General features: G+C 49.2%; 1 protein-coding gene across 3 annotated transcripts in view; it reads right to left on the bottom strand.

Annotated features, from left to right (window-relative positions):
• Positions 1–20,047, bottom strand: part of DNMT3B (DNA methyltransferase 3 beta) — a 41,025-nt gene extending 20,978 nt beyond the window's left edge. For all 3 annotated transcript variants that reach the window (XM_012754947.3, XM_076011031.1, XM_076011032.1), the window contains exons 1-3: positions 19,910–20,047; positions 3,366–3,513; positions 2,516–2,577 (exon numbers count right to left, since the gene is read on the bottom strand). In XM_012754947.3, coding sequence (XP_012610401.1) covers positions 2,516–2,577; positions 3,366–3,507 — 204 coding nt within the window. In that variant the 5' untranslated portion in view covers positions 3,508–3,513; positions 19,910–20,047. The remainder of the gene's footprint in view (positions 1–2,515; positions 2,578–3,365; positions 3,514–19,909) is intronic.
• Between the last annotated feature and the right edge of the window lie 1,619 nt (positions 20,048–21,666).

Raw genomic sequence — 21,666 nt, 5'->3', positions numbered from 1 at the left:
AAACACAAAATCTAAAGCGGTAAGTGGCTAGGCGTGGCTGCAGTGCTAAGCACTTGATTTTTCACCAACTGTGTAGCCTTGGGTGAGTCCATTTCCCTCCCTTTAAAATTGGAATACCACTCCTTCCCTGATAGCATAACAAGGAGAGAATCAAATCATGCACACACTTAGCCCAGTGCCAGGCACAAAGGAAATGCTCAGACAGGAGATTTCATTACAGTGACTGATAACTCACTACCAGAAACAAACCGCAGTCCTGTGCCTGTGACCAGTACAGTCTTAATTCCTCACACAACACAGCTCCTCGTTCCTCATGACCTGGGGGTTCTCAGTGGGTTGCCCAGCACCAAGGGAATGGAAGCTGATGATGGGTTTTCATTGTCCGTGACTTATTGACTATCGCCAATGCCTGACACTGGCTCTTCAAAATAAAGTAACCAAACTGACAAAACTCTAAGGTTAATAGGATAACAGAAGGCACAAAAAAGGGGGACAAAAACATGATGGGGAAAAAAAATCTAATGAGGTAGAAACCTTGACATTACAGCAAGTCTGAAATATTTTGTAACAATTGCTTAAAACTCCCTAAAATATGCTTGGACAAGTTTTTTTAAACTTGCAAAAAAAGATACTTTGAGGTCACAGTCCTATCAAAAAGGCAGGATTATAGTTGAAGACATAAAATCACACATCCATTTTATTCATGGATAAATGAATAAAATCAACTTCAAAACATACCGTGACCATGTTGGACTCATTCCAAGAATGAAAGGACAGTTTGCTGAACAGTAGTCTCCCCCTTATAGCAGGGGGTACATCCCAAGACACCCCCCCATCCAGTGGATGCCTGAGACCTTGGACAGTACTGAGTGCTATATACAAGTTTTCCTATATATTATATTCATACCTGTGATGTAGTTTAATTTATAAATTAGGCATAGCAAAAGATTAACAACAACTAATAAAGTAGAGCAACTATAACAATACACTGTAATATAAGTTTTATGAATGGGACTTCTCCCGCTCTCAAAATATTAATATCTTCCTACACTGTAGTCACCAGAGTTGATCTGCTCTGCCATGCGTTATGCTCACATGCATCCTTTGCACTGTTGTGAAAATGTAGGCTCTTTCTCCCAGAAGAGCCCAGTTTCATTGCAATTGAAGACTTACTTTGGATGGCACCCTTTCTCCTTAATCAATTTCAACTCTGCTAAAAATGTGGCAGTAACTTCTTTATTGGCAGACGCAGCCTCTCCAGGAATGTTTCACTCCAAATCTATTCCTGAGTCTGTATAACATCCCTCACCTGCAGTCACTGGCTTGGTGCCAGTCGTTTTAGGGGATAGCAGGCTGAAGTCTTCATACAGGATTAATGCTTTCTGGCACAACATGTTGTCACCCACAAATTTAATGCCTTTTCCATCTTAACTAAGCCCTTTTCATGCACTGTGGCTGTAACTTTTGCAGTCTGGGGTACAACAGCAAAACTAGCATGAATTTCTTTTTCCTTCTTTACAATTTCATGCATGGAAGATTCATTCTTACCATAGATCTCAGAACCTCAGCATACAATTTTTTCTTTACTTATTAAGATGAGAACTTTCACTTAAAGAAAGCACTCTACCAATTCTCTTTGGCATATGCAAATTCCCGGCATCAGTACTTTTGTGCTTTGGGACCATTATTAAGTAAAATAAGGTTTACCTGAACACAAACAAGCACAAACAATTGTTAATACTTCAACAACTGATCAGATAGCATACACTGTGTAGATATGCTGGACAAAGATGATTCACATCTTGGACTAGGACAGTGTGAGAGTTCATCATGCCACCAGAATGGTGCTTAACTTATTTACTTCTGGAAATTTCCATTTAATATTTTCAGACTGCGGTGAATTGCATGGAACTGAAACAGTAGAAATCAAAACCGCAGGTAGGCCGGGCGCTGTGGCTCACGCCTGTAATCCTAGCTCTTGGGAGGCCGAGGCGGGTGGATTGCTCAAGGTCAGGAGTTCGAAACCAGCCTGAGCAAGAGCGAGACCCCGTCTCTACTATAAATAGAAAGAAATTAATTGGCCAACTGATATATATATAAAAAATTAGCCGGGCATAGTGGCGCATGCCTGTAGTCCCAGCTACTCGGGAGGCTGAGGCAGAAGGATCACTGGAGCCCAGGAGTTTGAGGTTGCTGTGAGCTAGGCTAACGCCACGGCACTCACTCTAGCCTGGGCAACAAAGCGAGACTCTGTCTCAAAAAAAAAAAAAAAAAAAAAAAACCGCAGGTAAAGCCAGGACTACTGTATTAGAAATGTACAAATGTAATCGATCACCCTGACAGAGAAAAAATGCAAATATACACAGGAAGCATCTGGTAAAACTTCATAATTTAGGAAAAACATTTTTTAAATTTAATTTACTGATACAAATTTTCATGTGCCTCAGGTTGCTCATTTGATGAAAGCTAAAGGCAATGTCCCTGAACCCTGAAAAATGGAGAGAAGAGACCATACCTGAGTGTAGCTTAGCAGACTGGAGACCTCCCTCTTGGACAGCCGTGAGCTTGACCTGCGACCTGTGGAGGAAACAGCCAGGAGTCTGTGTTTGGAGGAAGCGGTTGTTCTGTGGCCTGGAATCTGCCCAAAATCACTGTCACCCTCAGTATCCCTAGTCCTCTCCATGCACTCATAAGAGGATGGGCACAAGGCCAGGCTAAGATAGGACCCAAAACAACACTGAAGATACATATCAGGGAGGCATCCAATTCCTTCCAGAAGGGTGATGCCCAATCCAGTGGCCACTCACTACATATAAAGGAACAATTTGGTGTCTGTCCTGTCAGACACATTACAAGTGCTCACACCTGGCAAGTGCTATTGTAGTGAATGATGCAGAAATAGAACACCCCACTGACAGGAAGTCCTACTAGATGGCACAGCCAAGGGTACAGACAGTACAGGGGTTCCCTAGCCAGCTGGGGAATAACCCCAAGTGAAAAAGGAAGCAAGGCTCAGACCTCCCCTCCTTCGTCTTTTTTATCCTTGCTCAACCTTAGTACCCACTCTGAGGGTAGAGGGGTCCCACTGCAGAAGAGCCAAAGTCCCCAGCCTATGCCAAGACAACCTGTGTCATGACTGGATGAGGACAGGGAACCATCCATCACCCCAGCTGAGATGAGAGGCCCAGGGCAGGTGCCAGGGCCTTTGGCTCTGGCTGTCCTCACAGCCCTTTCCTCCCAGGGGGTGTACTAGGTACAGGCTCTCCCCAGAGCCTCCCTTGAGCCTGCCAGGAGGCTCCCCTGGCAGCTGTGTCTGCAGGGACTGCCACTGCCATCAGTGCCTGGCCCTACCCCCTGGTCCCCACCTCTGATCTCCGGGGTGCGGATAGCCTCCAGGATGGGGGGCGAGTCTGAGGAATGGTCGCTGCAGGCCCCGTTGATGACAATTGAGTCCTCCCTCCCGCTGGCGTCCTCCTCTCCATTGAGATGTCTGGTGTCTCCCTTCATTGTTTCCTGTGGGAGAAGCCAGGATGGGTAGGGTGGAAGGGAAGCAGGGGGGCAAGCATGTCCCCAAACCTCCCTTCATTGGCTGACTCCATGTCCTCTGGCCAAGAGAGGCCCATGAGCCATTCTCAGGGTGATACTCCTGCCGAGGGACCCGCCCAGGCTGCCCCCAAGCCTGCCCCCTCACCAAACTCGGAGGCTCAGGACTTGGTTCCATGTGGCGGGGCTATCCCGAAGACTCAGATGCCAGCACCCAGGACAGAGGACAGGGCTGGGGTCTGAGGCTCAGAATGCTCTGTGCAATTAGCCGGCCCTTCAAACAATGCCATTTAGGACCTGCCTGCCCCTGCCAGCCTGCCGCCAGACTCAGTCCCCTCTGGCCCTGGCCCCCTCTCCCTGCTCAGCCTCCGCAGGGGCTCAGGAAGCCAGTGCATTATTTTCTCTCCTGACCCCTTTGTTTGCTCTCTCCCTTCCCCTGAATCTCCAGGTCCTCTTCCCACAGCCCCCTCCTCCCCCACAGAACAGCTTCTCTCCTCTCCATGGCAGCACAAGCCCCGCCCAACCCCATCCTCCAGGGCCCATTGGTCTGCTGGCCTGTCATTCACTCCCCCTCCTCCCTCACCAGCTGGGGCTCAGCGTCCCAAGTTCCCAAGAAGGGAAGGATGGAGGCTGCAAAGGCAGAAGGGCTGGGGCAGTTAACAAGAGGAACTTGCCCCTGACCTGCCGTAGCCTGGCCCTCACCTCTAGGATTCAGTCTCCCCAGGCTGCCCCAGCTGGTAAGGGCATCATCACTGGGTATATCAGCCAAGATATAGGGCCAGATCCTCGCTCAGGGGGTGAGGGGCTGTGTGACCTTTGGCCTGGCCCACTGCCTGTTACATTGTGGGCCCTTAGATATTTATTGGATGCAAGAGCCTGGAGACTGTGGGTTCATTTTATAGAAAAGGAAAACTGACACACAGACCCAGGTTGGTCTCCTAGGCTAAATATCCCATTTAAGGGGTAGGGTCAGGATTAGGTAGACCAGGCTAAATAGAACAAGGGCACAAATGGCAGCTCAAACAGTAATTTCCAAAGATTGCCTTTCCTTTTTGATTTACCTTCCATGAGCAAAAATTAGGCCTAGGCACAGAAACCCCAATACCCCATCCTTGACCTCCAAAATGTCATTTGCTCAATACCCTGCCCTTGGACCCTGCCTGGGAATAGCTTCCCCAGTAACCAGCTCCCTATGTGTACTGGGCCCTGCCTCACCTGCCCATGTCCCATCTCATTCTGTGGCCCAGGCTAGAGTGCAGTCATAGCTCACTACAGCCTCAAACTCCTGGGCTCAAGTGATCCTCCACCTAAACCTCCCAAGTAGCTGGGACTACAGGCCCACGCCACCATCCCCCAAACCCCCCCACCCCCATGATTTGTTTTTTAAAAAACAAGTTATCTCACTACCTTGCCAAGTCTGGAACTTCTAGGCTTAAGCGACTCTTCCGCCTTAGCCTCCCAAGTGGCTGGGACTACAGGAGCGCACCCTACGCCTGGCTAATTATTTTTTCTGGAGATGAGGTCTCACTGTGCTGTCCTAGCTGGTCTTGAACTTCTGGCCTCAAGCAATCCTCCCGCCTCAGCCTCCCAAGGTAGCTGGAATTACAGGTGTGAGCCACTGCCCCAGCTGTGCCCCGTTTGGGGACTCACCAGCCTTCGCGAGAGGACACTGGTCAGCCTTCCCAGGTACCTTCTAGAAAGAGCAGCTTGGCCCACTGGGCTGTAAGCTGTGGGGGCGCCAAGCCCACCAGGGGGCGCTGTGGCGCTCCGTCTGGAGATGCCTGTGGCGCCTTCGGGTAGATTTGCAATTTGTCCCATGAGGTCCCAATTCCATCCTCTGCACCTGCCCATTGCCCAGCAGTGGGCACAGGGAAACTAGACCCTATGTGGCTCAGGAATCAGCACCCCTGGACCTGGCGCACCGGCATCACCTGAGCGCCTGTTGGAACTGTGGAATCTCAGGTATCACCCTTCCCCTACCAAACTAGGATTTTTTTTTTTTTGAGACGGAGTCTCACTCTGTTGCCCACACTAGAGTGGTGTGTCGTCAGCCTAGCTCACAGGAACCTCAAACTCCTGGGCTCAAGTGATCCTCCTGCCCCAGCCTCCCAGGTAGCTAGAACTACAGACATGTGCCACCATGCCCAGTTAATTTTTTCTATTTTTGGTAGAGATAGGGTCTCCCTCTTGCTCAGGCTGCTCTCAAACTCCTGAGATCAAACAATCCTCCTACCCCAGCCTCCCAGAGTGCTAGGATTATAGGCATGAGCCATCACGCCCAACCTGAATCAGGATTTTAACAAGATGTTTACACAAGACTCCTAAGCAATTAACATTCACGTTAAGCACTATCCTGATAAACAATACACATTGATACACAGCTCTAAGTATTTCTCTATCCCACATGGTCCAGATTGCATGGTTCCCAGTTCCTGGGCTCTTAGTGGTCTCTTAGCACAAGTTAAGGGACCCCCCCTCACCAGCAACTCCCTAGGACTGCGGCCATGCCTAAGCCATCCCTATCGGCTGCTTCTCAGTCCCTTTTTTCTCAGGTCATGACCCGGAAGAACAGGCTGACTGACCTATGGCCAGTTCCTGTGAAACCAGGCAGCCAGAATCCCAGGAAACCTGCTGGAGTGTGGCTCAGAATAATCATTAATTTCAAGAGTTTCACCTCAGGCCAAACCAGTGAACTAAGTAACCTGGGTGGCCTGGCATGGCATGAGAGGCTGGACCACAGGGTGAGGCTGAGAAGGGTCCACCACTCTCAGGGAGCTCTGCAGGGAGGAGAGAGGGGCACAGGGCTTGTAGCCAGGAGCTGGAAACAGAGCAGAGGCCTAAACTTTAGGCCATAATTGTCTTTCCATTCACCTGTGCCTGGAGTTCAGGTGGGTGGTGGGTTTCTCAGGCAGCTTTGGACAGACAGCCCCTCAGATGGCCCCTACCTTGGACAAGAACCCAGACAGCAGTCTCCCCTCCTAGACAGGCCCAGGTGGACCCTGCAGCCCAGAGCTGACAATGATTAACTACCTGAGGCCTCTCCACAAGGCCTCAGCAGTGCCAATTTGCTGCCAGCCTGTCTGACCCAGACCTCAGGAAAACCCTCAGGCCCCTAGAGCCAGACCTATGAGCATTGGACAAACATTCAAGGGAAGGAAACTCACTATAAATGCCACCAGCTACCTGGGTGCCCAAAAGTGAGCTGAGTAGATAAAATACACCTCTTTCCCTTTTCATAATTAAATGCGATTCCACTAAAAACTCTTTTCTATCTTTATCATCACCTTGGGTTCATTAATAAAATTAACTATCCTTACTGTCCAGACTGTGTAGCTGGCACACTAGCTCTAGAACCTTTACCCACGATTAAAACATGCCTAGCACAGGTCCTTTCCCTGTTCCCCTTCTACACACCAGCCAAACAAACTGAGCCCATAGGCATATGCTGCTGTCAGCTTGTAAGACCTCCCTGTCTCCCTATCTCTTGCCTCCGATTTCTGACTTCAAAACCCACACACAGCTCAAAAACCAAGAAAGGAAGACGACTTCTCTACTAGGGCCTCTCCTTCAAAAGCAATCTGGCCAGGCCAGGTGCGGTGGCTCACACCTGTAATCCTAGCACTCTGGGAGGCCAAGGGGGGCAGATTGCTCAAGGTCAGGAGTTCAAAACCAGCGTGAGCAAGAGGGAGACCCTGTCTCTATTATAAATAGAAATTAATTGGCCAACTAATATATATAGAAAAAATTAGCCGGGCATGGTGGCGCATGCCTGTAGTCCCAGCTACTCGGGAGGCTGAGGCAGGAGGATTGGTTGAGCCCAGGAGTTTGAGGTTGCCGTGAGCTAGGCTGACGCCAAGGCACTCACTCTAACCTGGTCAACAAAGTGAGATTCTGTCAAAAAAAAAAAAAAAAAAGAAAGAGAGAGAAAGAAGAGAAAGAAGGGAGAGGAGAGGAGAGGAGAGGAGAGGAGAGGAGAGGAGAGGAGAGGAGAGGAGAGGAGAGGAGAGGAGAGGAGAGGAGAGGAGAGGAGAGAGGAAGGAAGGAAGGAAGGAAGGAAGGAAGGAAGGAAGGAAGGAAGGAAGGAAGGAAGGAAGGAAGGAAGGAAGGAAGGAAGGAAAAGAAAGAAAAAGAAAAAAGAACTACATGCTCTTAGAAATAGGGAGAAATGAGCACCTTGTATTGGTGTGTACTGGTAGATACACATCTCTCCTACCTCTTCCCAAGTACCTCACTTTGGCTTCTAATGATTCAAGACAGGCATTTCCAGATAATGTGGCCCCCATCACAAGCCAACTGCTTTGTCTAGTGTTAACATTCCAGCATTGAAGGATAAACTCTGCTAGGTTACCTTCCTGAGAGGTGGCACCTTACTAAGTGATCTTTCCCGAGTAGCTGACACTCTGGCTTTTGTACTGTTTCATCCCACTCCACCATCCTCACATCACTAGTGGCTAAGAGTTTCCAGGTCCCTGCTGCATGCTGAACACAATCCAATATCTTTTAACCCCCACCCCATCCTGAGGCAGGTCCTATTATCCACCTGCCTTCAATAGCCTCAATTGAATTAATTAAGTCACCCAGCAAAGTGGCAGTGCCAAGTCTCATGCCTAGGCAATTCAGGGCACGTGCCTGTAACTGCTGTGCCTTGAGAACATTAAACAGGAATTATACAAGTTAGGAACAATGCATCACCCATCCCAGGGATGAGGGGAGCTGCAAGGCTGAGAGACATGATATAGTGGCAATTGTTCACCTTCACAGGAGGTGGCTGCCTAACCTTGTGATGAGAGGTGAACTATGACCCTTTCCCAGAGGCTGGGGTCCAGCATGTGATTCAAGGGTGGGCAGCAGCGCTGGGGAGGCCCACCCGCAAGGCTCTCCCCCAAGTGCCTTCCTCATTAGTGCAGGGTGCCTGTGCCCCCACTGAACCAGGTCAGACGTGCTCAAATGCAATGTGGCAGACAGAGGGGTGGGTGGCACCCCCAATTAGACTCAGGATGCTCAGGGACTCCCCCCAACCCAGCAATAATGCTGAAAACTGATGTCATTCATTTCCTCCAGGCTGGCACTAGCACCAGAGCTATTTTGCAGCACCTTGTAAACGTTAATTACATTAATTAGACCTCACAATGCAGGATGGGCGTGGTTAGTGGGCATGAAACTGGAAGCTGAGGGAAAGGGGGCCACTTTGGCATCTATGCCAACCCTCCAGGGTGAAGTAAAAAACACTTACAAACTTGTAAGTTCCATCTCCACACCATGTGGAAGGGAAATCTGAACTCCTGAGTCCTCCCCTCAAGCTGATCTGCACAAGTCTTTCTACACTGTTCCCACTGCCCAAGATTCCACGAGAATGGCTTAGAGGGGGCAATTACCATGCACCCCACAATGAAAAAGAACAAGGCCCTCTTACTATCCCTCATTTTAGGGATAAGTGAACTGCTCGGAGGAAACACAGCCTTTTACCCAGGTTCACAGCTATGAAGCTACAGCAATTTAAGCCTAATCCAGGAGACAGATCTTAAAAAGCATCATAAAATAATGTGGTTAAGTATCCTTATAACAGTTAGGCCCAGGGAAGGACACTTCACCCAGGAGGGGCAGGGGAGAGGAAGGCATCTGGGAAGCAGAGACAGCACATCCAAAGGAAAGGGGGCCAGACACAAGCTGTCCACCTGGCCAGCGGCAGTAGACAAGGTCTCAGTTCAGTGCTTTTGTCTGATAAGGAACTTTCACTAAATTCCAGAAAAGATCAGACTTACAGGAGAGCAGAAAGAAAAAGCCCTCAATGTTTTTCTCAAATCCCAGTTTTATTATCTGTGAAATAAGACAACTCACCGGGTAGTCGGTACAGAGAATGCCAAAGCAGAAGACACATCACAGGCCCTGGAGATGTCAGGGTCCCATGTGTCACCTTGCCCCTCCCCAGCTCTGCCTCACAAAGGCGAATCAAGAAGCATCCGTTCACCCCCCCCAATAACTCAGAAGGAAATTGTGCAGCGCCTCTAGGTCATGCCTACAGGCACCGCTGTCATCATACAGTAAAAGTGGGCCTCGGCATATTAATCAGAATTATCAAAAGAATTTGTCCAAGTAGGGAGAGAGCAGGACAAGCACAAAAAGTTGGTTATGGGCATTTTCCTTGAGGCGCTGTTATTAAAAGCAATATTCCAAAAAACACCCAAATGTTTGTCAGTGGAATGGAATAAAATTACTGTTACCTTTTAGATAATTCATAGGGAAAAACACCAAAAACTGAGAAGCATACAGAAAGATCTGAAAATATATGGTAACTTTATAGAGTCTAAAACTTTTTACATATAAACAAAATGCAACCAAGCAGCCCCTTCCTTCCCTTCCGCCCACTTTGGGAAACCCTTGGAAGGGTGTGGCAACCCCAGAGGGGTCAAGGCCACTCAGAGAATGAGGGGTAAGGCAGCACAAGGAACAGGATTCTGGGAGCTACCCCCTTCCTGTGGCCACCAACCCCTTGCAAACCAGAGACCAGGACCCTCTGTCCTCTCCCAAGAGGGCTAAGGAAAGAAAGGAGGCCACTATTCTGGAAACCACCCCCTGGGCCTCTGCCCCTCCCCCACAGTAGGCTGTACCCTTAGTTACAGTTAAGAATGCCTTAAATCTCAGGCCCAGTGGGTGGCTCACACCTGTAATCCTAGCACTCTGGGAGGCCAGAGTGGCGAGGTGGGCAGATTGCTCAAGGTCAGGAGTTCAAAACCAGCCTGGGCGAGACCCAGTCTCTACTATAAAAAAATAGAAATTAATTGGCCAACTAATATATATATATAAATTAGCCGGGCATGGTGGCACATGCCTATAGTCCCAGCTACTCAGGAGCCTGAGGCAGGAGGATTGTTTGAGCCCAGGAGGTTTGAGGTTGCTGTGAGCTAGGCTGACTCCAAGGCACTCACTCTAGCCTAGGCAACAAAGCCAGACTCTGTCTCAAAAAAAAAAAAAAAAAAAGGAATGCCTTAAATCTCAAGTCTAAATACCTACAGTGAGGATACTGGTTCAGCCCTTGGGGATGGTCACCTTGACAGTTTCGCCTAAACTGCCAAGTGCCTATATCCTGATACATAAGATTCTACTGCTCAGAATTCACACAGCCTAAAGCTCTCACTCAAGACCCATGTGCAAGGGTAGTCACTGGAGTCCTGTTTGTCAAAGCAAAAACTACAAACAAATGGCCAATGAGACTTGTTAACTCAATGGTAGCCATTGTTAGATGAAGCCATGAGAAGTGGGGGAAAAAGATATGAAACCTACACAATGCAATCCCATTTGTTAATGTTAGCATATGCCATTAAGCCATTTTATTCCAGCACTTTTCTCTTACTATATAAATTCATGTTATACCCGTGTTACATTTACAATCAGAAAACAGACTTAACTCCTCTGGTCCAAGAAACATTTCTTTGAATTGGGCCTTTCAGGTTTAATCAACCCAATTATTTGTATGTGGCATGAGGTAGAGATCTAATATTTTTACCACAGGGAATGCCAGACATCTGTGACTAGTATATCCCAACTCTTCCTCTTCTGTGAAATCCTCATGTGTGCACGTAGGATGTTTGGAGGCTCACTTTCCCATTTGGTATTTATCCGTTGCCACTACTTTTTTTTTTTTTTATGCCCGGCCTCCTTGCCACTACTTTCAATCACTATAGCTTTATAAGTGCTCACACCTTCTAGAGCAGGTGTCCTCAAACTACAGCCCGTGGGCCACATGCAGGTGTTTTTGCCCATTTGTTTTTTTACTTCAAAATAAGGTATGTGCAGTGTGCACAGGAATTTGTTCATAGTTTTTTTTAAACTATAGTCCGAAAAAAAAAAAATAATAATAAAAAAAAAAAATAAACTATAGTCCGGCCCTCCAACGGTCTGAGGGACAGTGAACTAGCCCCCTGTTTAAAAAGTTTGAGGACCACTGTTCTAGAGCAAGCCTGCCAGCCTTAAGGAAAAGTTAAATTTTTTCCTTAAAGGTCTTAAGTATCCCTTAGTTTGTGTTCTCTCATTTCTAGTTCTCTCTTCTCATCCCTAGATTTGTTTTCCAGGCAGTTTACCTCTGCACAGATAAATTTAGGCAGCATTTCTAGTTGTTTCAACATGGGTAGACTTTTAGATCATTTCAGATTATTTCTACCATAAGTCCTTGTACATTGTGTATAGGAAAAAAGACAAAATTTTCACAATACAAAGAAAAACTAGAAAACTAGGCATGTTATATTCACAAAAAGGGGAAAAGAGGAGAAAAAGTCAAAAGCCTACAGATAAAGGAATTACCTATACAAATGGGTAAAAAAAAAAAAAAAGCCCATGGTCTCACAGAAACTACCTTTTTAAAAAAAATTGGCCATAATTACCTAGTCACTGCCCCACAAAAAAGTTCAGCTCCTTCTCAAATATGGAGGTTTAGTTCCAATCTTCCCACCTCAACACAGCCGTGAAGCAGGCCTGAAGGAAGACCTGTACAGTCAGAGGCACCAACTAGAGCATCTCAACCCAACACACCTTGTGAGGCAGAGGACTTAGAAAGAAATTTCCAACAGTATTCAATGCAGATTGGATTCCTTGCTACTTGAGCAGTTCCTCTAACTCAGCCCTGTGCTTACAGCTCAACATGAAACTTCCTAGGATACCATAAGGACATAGATGAGATTTGTGACAAGGACATGGGGAAGCCTGAATTTAATTCCCAAGTCTGTTCCTCAAGTGCCACTTTTTGTTAGGCTAAGACTTCCCTAACCTGATTACCTTCCTCCCAGTGTCAGCAAGAGGACTAAGGGGAAAGAGCAGCCCTGGCATATAACAGGCATATAAGCCTTCACCACAGCCATCTTTGTGACAGAAGAGGGGCCACTTCTATGCCTCCCCTGTCCCACCTCCAGAGCCACTCCTATCCATTCAGATATGGTTCTTGCTACAATTCAGGAACCATTGGGGGCACTTAGGAGTCAATGGAAGGCAAAGACCAGACAGCCCCTTGTCCTCAAGGAGCTGTCAGCAGGGTAAGGAGAGAGTAGTCAGGGAAAACCAAGATAGACCAAGTTCAGACAACAGGTTACATTCACCCCAAAACCAGCACTGCTCCTTTTTTTTTTTTTTTTTGAGACAGAGTCTCACTTTGTTGCCCAGGCTAGCGTGAGTGCCCTGGCGTCCAGCCTGGCTCACAGCAAAGTCAAACTCCTGGGCTCAAGCAATCCTCTGCCTCAGCCTCCCAAGTAGCTGGGACTACAGGCATGCGCCACCATGCCCGGCTAATTTTTTCTATATATATTAGTTGGCCAATTAATTTGTTTCTATTTATAGTAGAGACGGGGTCTCGCTCTTGCTCAGGCTGGTTTCGAACTCCTGAGCTCAAACGATATGCCCGCCTCGGCCTCCCAGAGTGCTAGGATTACAGGCGTGAGCCACCTCACTCCACCGGCCACCAGCACTGCTCTTACATTCAAAACACTTTTGCCAGCCAGGCGCTGTGGCTCACGCCTGTAATCCTAGCACTCTGGGAGGCGGAGGCGGGTGGATTGCTGGAGGTCAGGAGTTCGAAACCAGCCTGAGCAAGAGTGAGACCCCGTCTCTACTATAAATAGAAAGAAATTAATTGGCCAACTAATATATATATAGAAAAAATTAGCCAGGCATGTTGGCACATGCCTGTTGTCCCAGCTACTCGGGAGGCTGAGGCAGCAGGATTGCTTGAGCCCAGGAGTGTGAGGTTGCTGTGAGCTAGGCTGACGCCAGGGTACTCACTCTAGCCTGGGCAACAAAGTGAGACCCTGTCTCAAAAAAAAAAAAAAAACACTTTTGCCTACAGCTCAAGAGGACAAGGTTGTGGCCACACCTCTATGCACATTTGCATAGAATTTTCTAACTCCTGTTGCATACTACCTCCCCTATAATCCAGAAAAACCCTGCCAGTAGCATCTGCCTATTCAGGCGTGCAGCCTAGTTCACTCACACTCTACTTATTTCTCTTCAGTCCCTGCTGAGACTCCCCACTCCTCCCACTCACCCTCAACATCTCCTCTGGGTTCCAATGCTGCAGGACAGGATGTTCATGGGGGAGCGATGCCCACTGTCGCTGCTTACGACAAGTCACTGCACATAGTATGGAGCTGGGATGCTAGGAGCCCAACACTGTGCTGGCTGCTGGGAACACCCACCAAGGTGGCATCATCCCCTTTCTCCAGGGGCTAGGGGTCCGGGCACTAGCTCCAGCCCAAGCAACTGCTGCTGGATTCTTAAACAGTCTCAGAAGGTGGGGCTGCAGCAGGATGGAAAAGGAATTGTTAGAGCCTCCTCTCCCCGGTCCCCATCCTCAACCTGTTCTGGAAGACAACCACTCCTCTTTCTCCACTAGGAGGCTGAGGCTCTAGACAAGAACACAAGAGACTACAGATTGGCCATGTGGTATGGATGTGGGACTGAGACCTCCCCTGTACCCTTGCCCTACAGCCAGGGCTGTACCTCCCAGGGAAGGCACTGGAAGATTTCTCTGCTCTGGGGAATAAGACTCATTAGCAGAAAACTTCCTTCAGATTTTGGGAGCCCCAAAGACAAATTCAAGTCACTGTCCCAGAGGAAAGTTCAGTTGTCAAGTCCCACAGATAAGTTTTGGTCCTTCTCAAATATGGAGGTTACATATTAAAATATTAATATGTATTAATTACATATTAAAAATGAAAACTATAAAATAAAATATATTGGAGGGAGCACTAAACACTATAAGAATTAATATTATCAGGCAAATAAAAGATGTATCCATACAACAAGGACACCATGAAAAATAGAATTTGTAGGGTAGCTAACAACTGTTCAAAATATAAAAGACAAAATTTCACATAGAGGAGTTGGAGGCTTAGGATTATTGCCCAGAGTAGAATATAAGGACAAAATGTCAAAGAGCACTCCAGCAGGCCAGGAGACTCAACATCTATACTAAGACTTACAGAAGCAGAAAATCCAGGTGAGGTGATGATCCAAGTTTATATCCTCAAACTTAGGATAGGAGCTCCCAGCCATGTCTCACTGCCTACCCTCCCTCTGCTCTCCCTGACATACACCTGGTCAGCATTAACCTCTCACCTCTCCCCAGAAGGAAATTTATTGGTTAAGAACCTTTTTCCAGGCCGGGTGCCGGTGGCTCACGCCTGTAATCCTAGCACTTTGGGAGGCCGAGACGGGCGGATTGCTCAAGGTCAGGAGTTCGAAACCAGCCTGAGCGAGACCCCATCTCTACCAAAAATAGAAAGAAATTAATTGACCAACTAAAAATATATATATACAAAAAATTAGCTGGGCATGGTGGCGCATGCCTGTAGTCCCAGCTACTTGGGAGGCTGAGGCAGTAGGATTGCTGAGCCCAGGAGTGTGAGCCAGGCTGTGAGCCAGGCTGACGCGACGGCACTCACTCTAGCCTGGGCAACAAAGTGAGACTCTGTCTCAAAAAAAAAAAAAAAAAAAAAAAAACCAAAAAACAGAGTCTCACTTTGTTGCCCAGGTTAGAGTGAGTGCCCTGGCGTCAGCCTAGCTCACAGCAACCTCAAACTCCTGGGCTCAAGCGATCCTGCTGCCTTAGCCTCCGAGTAGCTGGGACTACAGGCATGCGCCACCATGCCTGGCTAATTTTTTTCTATATATATTAGTTGGCCAATTAATTTCTTTCTATTTATAGTAGAGACGGGGTCTCGCTCTTGCTCAGGCTGGTTTCCAACTCCTGAGCTCAAATGATCCACCAGCCTCGGCCTCCCAGAGAGCTAGGATTACAGGCGTGAGCCACAGCGCCTGGGTGACACTCTGTTTTTTTTTTAAAAAAAAAAAGAACCTTTTTCACAGCAACTTATATTTATCTCTCTCCCCCCTATCAACTCTCATTTTCTGGGAAATGCATTTCTAATTTCCTGCTCACGATTTTTCAATGGCTACCACTCTCCCTCGATTTTTAAAGGTTATAAGAGATTGTTTTATACAAAACTTAAATTTGATTCCTGAGTGGCAAAATTACAAAGGAGAGAAAGAGAGAGGGAGGAAGGGAGAGGGAATGGACAGACAGACATGGGGATTTAAACTAGAGCAGAGGACATGCCCATACTATCAGAATTAATGGAAAAAATCTGTGAATGAAGTGACTTAGGCAACTTGACCATGGCTAACTGGTGAAGAACAAGAAACAGAAGCCAATGTTGTTAATTACAAACTTTCTCTTCCCATTGCTCCGGAAACTGTCCTGTCCACATGGAAGCCAGTCCCAGTGGTGACTGCAGTGCCCTCTGAGGTGAACTTTACCAGTTGAACCAACTTTCGCAGCCACACTATACATGCCTTAGGTCATGTCCTTTAGGAAGTGCTCTCCTGGTCCTATTTATATTTTTCTCCATTTCTAGAAGAAATTGAGAAGCCCTAAAATAGCAAAACAATGATTACCTTGGGATGGTGAAATTGCAGGCAACAACATGCAGTTCGTTCCTGGCCTCTGAAGACTAAGTTTGATTTTTATTCACATAAAAACAGTTGAGGCCAGGCGCGGTGGCTCGTACCTGTAATCTTAGCACTCTGGGAGGCAGAGGCGGGAGGATTGCTCCAGCTCAGAAATCGAGACCAGCCTGAGCAAGAGCAAGACCTCGTCTCTACTATAAATAGAAAGAAATTAGCTAAACAACTAAAAATAGAAAAAACTAGTACCTGTAGTCCCAGCTACCTTGGAGGCTGAGGCAGGAGGATCCCTTGAACCCAGGAGGAGTTTGAGGTTGCTGTGAGCTAGGCTTGCGCAATGGCACTCTAGCCCAGGCAAAAGAATGACTATCTCAAAAAAAAAAAAAAAAAAAAACCCACAGTTCAATGTTTTTTTTTGAAACATTCCAGTTCCCCACACAAAACAGGTCCTCCTCATCCTTATTCCCTCAAAAAATTCTCAGGAATGCTATTAACTGCAGTTGTGTTTCTCTCAGGAAGAAATAAATAAAAACCACTTGTTAATTTTAGTGTTTGCCATCAAAACACTCAACATTTATGGAATCCTCAATGTGTGCCTTTAATCTACTTAACCTTCAATACCCCTGGAATTGGCCAACAATGTATCACTTATATCCAATAATGATGCATCCAAAAATGCATCATTTATTGGTGAAGCAAATAAGGCTGAGGACATGGGCCTGTAACTGGACAGCAAGAATGTAAACCCAGACTTTACCCCAAAGCCCTGGCTCCTGTGGTCTACGGCCTCAGCTGCCTAGCACCCAACAGATAATAAGCTTTTTACAAGATTTAGGGGCCTTAACTAATTTTGTGAATGAGCAAACTAAAGTTTGCTAAGCTAAAAGGCCCCTGAATTCCATTTAACCCTAACAACTGAGCTAGATAAGGGTGTATTTGTACCCACTTCAGATAGGAAAGAGCCAAAAGGTAATGACAGCAGCCCTGTGTGTGGCTCCCTCTGCATTTGCCAGGCTCCAAATCCAACCAGGTGAACATCTGCACTGGGCTTTTTCCCTGCTGGAATGAGTCCCTGTGTGGCACTGGTGGCAGATGGGTTCTGAAAAGATAAAGTGTTCTGAAAAATGCTCACCACCAGGATGCAGAAATGACTGGATCTCCCAGAGCCTCAGTTCCACCATCTGTAAAAGGGGGCCAGTGAGAACATCAACCCCCCACGAGGGAGACAAATCTGCCCAGACTCTTTATAATGAGAGAGAGGTCTACATGTGAAATAAGTCTGTACTTTTTCAGCCCTGGTTCTCTATGAAACTGGAAATAACCCTGAATTCATGACTTAAGAAAAAGAAAAAAAACCACACAATAGAAAAATGTACCTTGGCTGAGGTCCTATAGCTATCAAGGGCTAGAGGCGGGGGAAGGAACACATACAACAGTATGGGACTCATAAGAGTTTCATATTTAGGAAGGACTATCTCAGACAAAGGTATTTGAACCTGGAGGTGAGACAGCCAGCATGGGAGCTGTGTCTAGGATAAAGGAATCCCAAAGTAAGTTTTCCCAGGACAATTTGCCAAAACCCCCATTGGAAGCAGGTCCATGGGGCTGCAATAATGAGGGGTGACAGGCAGCTCTGGATCAGAAGCTCCATGTGGCTGGAGGAAGGGAAGGAAGCAACTTCCCCAGCCCCACCTCCCTGGCTCCTCCCTTAGCCCCCTGCGGCTCCCCTCCCCCTGGCCTTTGCAAGGGGTGAGGGGTTGGTTATGCCTATGGCTTTAAGGAACAGGATGAGGCTGGCCCCAGCCTTGGCCCCTTTGTCTCAGCCCTCTCCACCTCAATGGGGAAAGGTAAAGGATCACACTTAGCTCTGCAATTATACCTTCACAGTGGGCCTCAAGCTTGGGGGTTGGGGGGTTAAAAATGGCCCCAACTCATAAAACAAAACCATGGTTCCTTTCAAAAGGGAACAAAAGCAGTCCTTCCTGACAACTCCCAAATCTTGGACAATGATTTGAAAAAGCTTTCATAGCTGAAAAAGGAAGAGTACCTTCATGAAGGCAGGAAAAGGAGGGGCTAGAGGAGATGCCTCCCTATATCCCCAGTTCTCAGAAAAGACCATTCTACAGTGAGGGGTATTTGTTAATAAATGAAACATTCATAATGTGCTGACCCTCTGCCAGCTTCTAGCTCACTTCACAAGCCCAGTGAGGTAGGGGCTCTTACACCTGAACATCTGAGGAAGATAGAGGCCTGAAGAGGTTAAATCACACATAAAACTGGTTTCATCCTTACACAATCTGGGATTGGTAGGATTGTTCCTATTTCACAGATGCAATCATTAAGGCACAGGGAGGGCAACGAACTTGCTAAGACGGGATTTAAACACATGCTGAAGACCTATGCTTCCCTAAGGAAAGCAGCCCGCTTAGCCCATGTGCTAACAATGGCAAACATGTATTGAGTGTTTCCTGTATACCAAACCTATAAAATAAGTACCATCATTTCAACTCTGGAAAAATATCAGGTCTGCATCTGGGGTTTCCAGCGGCCGGTGAACAAGAAACCACAGCAGGCCTGGAGAGGAGGGAAGAGGCGAGTCAGCATCCTGAGTGCTGAGGGCCCCCCCAGTAAGAACTGTCTTCCAAAAACAACTATCAGCCCACCAAAACCCACATCCAAAATTGAGGAGGCAGGCAGTTCAAAGTTCATACTGTCATTAATTCGCTTTAATTCAAACACCTCTCAACTTTGGGGGGAGAAGGGATCACAGGAGCCTAGCTAACTTCTCTCCCAGCCCTGGGGAGGATAAAAGGAGTTAAGGCTGTGCGGCTGAATTTTTGAAAGGAAAAAAAAAGAATGAAAAAAGGAGTGAGGCTAGAGGCACAGGCATAGGGCTGGGCCCCCACTCCAGCCACAGGTGAGACCCTCCAGCAGAAAGCCTGGGCCCAAGCGCAGCGCTAACTCGCTAAGTCTCCCCTGTAACGTGGGGGTTAACAACAGCCCTCCAAACCACCACGAACATGGAAACCTGGCTTCCAGGAAGGAGATGGCGCTAGAGCTTTTAATGCCTCAGTTTGCAAGTTTGGAAAGTGGGGACAGGCTCATGCCTGAAGGCAAAGAATGGAAAGTAAGCCCCCAGGGCAGGCAGCATGGCCCAGGCACGGAGGCGCCGCCCCTAGCCGGCTCCTTCCCCGCCAGGTGCGCTCAGGAAGGCCGCCGCTCCCGAGGGCGTCCCGGCAGCCCCGCTGCGCCTGGCCTCGGCGGCTCAGCTCGGAGGACCCCGGGAGCAGACCTCTTGCTCACCCCCCGACCAGCGCGCACACCGCGGGCCGCTTGCTCGCCCGCACCCGCACCCACTAACTCTTTCCGAAACTCGGGGCGGGGTGGGGAGAGCCCCTCGCCTGGAGCCCCCAGGTCCGAGACATAAGGGACAGACGCTCACCTATCCATAACAGAACTCCCTGCTCTGCCTCCCTCGCCCTCTAGCCTCTCCGCTGTGGCCCAGGCCAGGTGAGGACACCCCCCCATGAGCAAAACCCCTGTCCCACTCCTCTCGGAAGGGACGCCTCCTCCCCTTGACTCCAGACCCCGGGGAGGTCTGGCAACCCTGAGACTCACTTCTCTCCCCTTCGGGGTCTCGGAGCGCAGCAGAAGTGTCCCTTTCACTCATATCCCTATTCCCGTCAGATACACGCCACCCGCTTCCTACCCACTCCCCGCCTCCCATCCCCACAGGGCCGGGGACCCCTCCTCAGCGCCCCGCCACCCCAGCCTGGTCTCCAGCCCGGTGCGCGCCCCCTCCCCAGGCGGTCCCGGGAGAGGGTCTCCCCGGCAGACCCGGGAGCCCTCCGCGGTCCCCTCCCCCACCAGTCCTCGGAGCCGCCGGCCGACGAGCCTCCCGGGGCCGCGGGGCGCTCACCTGCCGCGAGGCGGGCTCGGGCGCGGCTCCGCGGTCGCGCCGCGGGTCGGGACGGGCTGGCGGGAGGCTGGCGGCGGCAGCGCAGGGCGCTGGGCTCGCGAATCTCCGGCGCCGATCGCCAAGCTACGTTTACTTGGGCCACTTAACCCCCGCGCTGCCGGCCGGGCGCGGCCGCCCGCTCGCCTGCCAGCCGGGGGGCTGGTCCGACCGTCTGGGGCGCTCGGAGCGTCCACGCGGGCTGCGGCCGCGAAGCCGGGACGACTGCTGCGAGGCTGCGGCGCGGGGCTGGCGGGGCAGCGGCAGTGGGTGGGGAGGGGGCGGCGCCCACTCCCTTGTAGCCCGGGCCCGGGCCTCGCCCCGCCCCCGCCCGCGGGCGCCCCCTCCGCAGCCACTCAGAGCCCGGCCCGAGTGCGGGTGGACCGGGAGGAGGGGACGAGGGAAATTTGAAATCGCTCCGGGAGCCTCCTCCCGCCCCTCCTCCCCGGACGCCGCCTCGGTGCCTTCGGCCTGTTAAGTCTCCTACGGGGCTAATGAGCCCCAAGGGGGGCTCCACACATGCCCCCAAACTTGAGACTCCTTCTGGGGCCCATTAACACCCGCCCCGCATCCCTAGGGCAGACACCTACACGCACAGGTCTGGATGCGCGGGCTCAGAGAGGGGAAGGCCCCACTGGAGTCACACAGCAGCCCAGTCTCCCCTCTGCCCCTCTACCCCCACTTCAGCCTCTATGCCACCTGGGCGCTGCGTGCCCCTGCCAGTCACCCTGCTGTGGACCCAGGGACCCGTCCTTCCTCCCTTCCTCCCACCCAGCCCGGCCTTTGTCAGCCATCTTGAAGGGAGGGGAGAGGAAAGAAGGCCCGCAGGTCTCCGGCTGCCTCCCTGCAGGCACCCACCCGCTGAGAGAGAAGCCCCACTCTGCTAGCAGGTCTGAGTTGTCTCTGCCCTGAAATGGGCCTTGAACCACCAGAAAACAGCACTTCCTAGTATCTCTCTTACCTGGTGTTTGTATTTACAGACTTGCTTGTTTACCTGCTTATGGTCTGTCTCCAGGCATTTGAGAACAAGAGCACAGTAGATGCTCAATAAATACGTGTTGAATGAATGAAACAGCAAATGAATGATCGTCATGACAGCCTACAAGGCCCCATATGAGACAGCCCTACCTACCTTTCAAGGCATTTCCTTCCGTCTTCCCTCTCTCTCTTCACTTCAACCTTCTCTCTTTGCTGTTCCTCAAATACACCAAGCATTTCCCTGTCGTGGGGCCTTTGTCCTCTCCATTCCCTCCTCCTAAACATTCTTTGCCCGAATCTCTGCATGGCTGCTTCTCACCACTCTGTTCTCTCCCAAAAGGAGGCCTTCTGGAGAGGCTTTTCCTGACTGCCCCACCTGAACAGACCCCCTTTCCCTCAGGCCTATCCTATTTCATTCTTTTCTGAAATTGTTTTGCATATTTCTTGTTTTCTCACTTACATCCTCCTACACACACACACTTTGTAAAGTCCATTACATGAGGGCAAAAGCCACGTCTGTCTGTCTTGTTCCAAGTTGTATCTCCAGCACCTATAGGGGAAGGTGGGGGGTGCACCAAAAAGGAGCACAATACAAGTTTGTTGAATGAATGGATGAGCACAGGTTTCCTGCCTCCAGGGCTCCAGCTCTCTGAGTTAAACAGCAGTTTTCTCCCTGTATCTCTTACCAGGTAAGTGAATAAATGAGTTAACAGCTAATTCTTTGGGAGCTGCAAAAGTGCCTA

The sequence above is a fragment of the Microcebus murinus genome, chromosome 16, assembly GCF_040939455.1.
Source record: "Microcebus murinus isolate Inina chromosome 16, M.murinus_Inina_mat1.0, whole genome shotgun sequence".
Taxonomy (NCBI): Eukaryota; Metazoa; Chordata; class Mammalia; order Primates; family Cheirogaleidae; genus Microcebus; species Microcebus murinus.
Note: the sequence above shows the minus strand (reverse complement) of the source record. Positions and strands in the feature narration are given on the sequence as shown.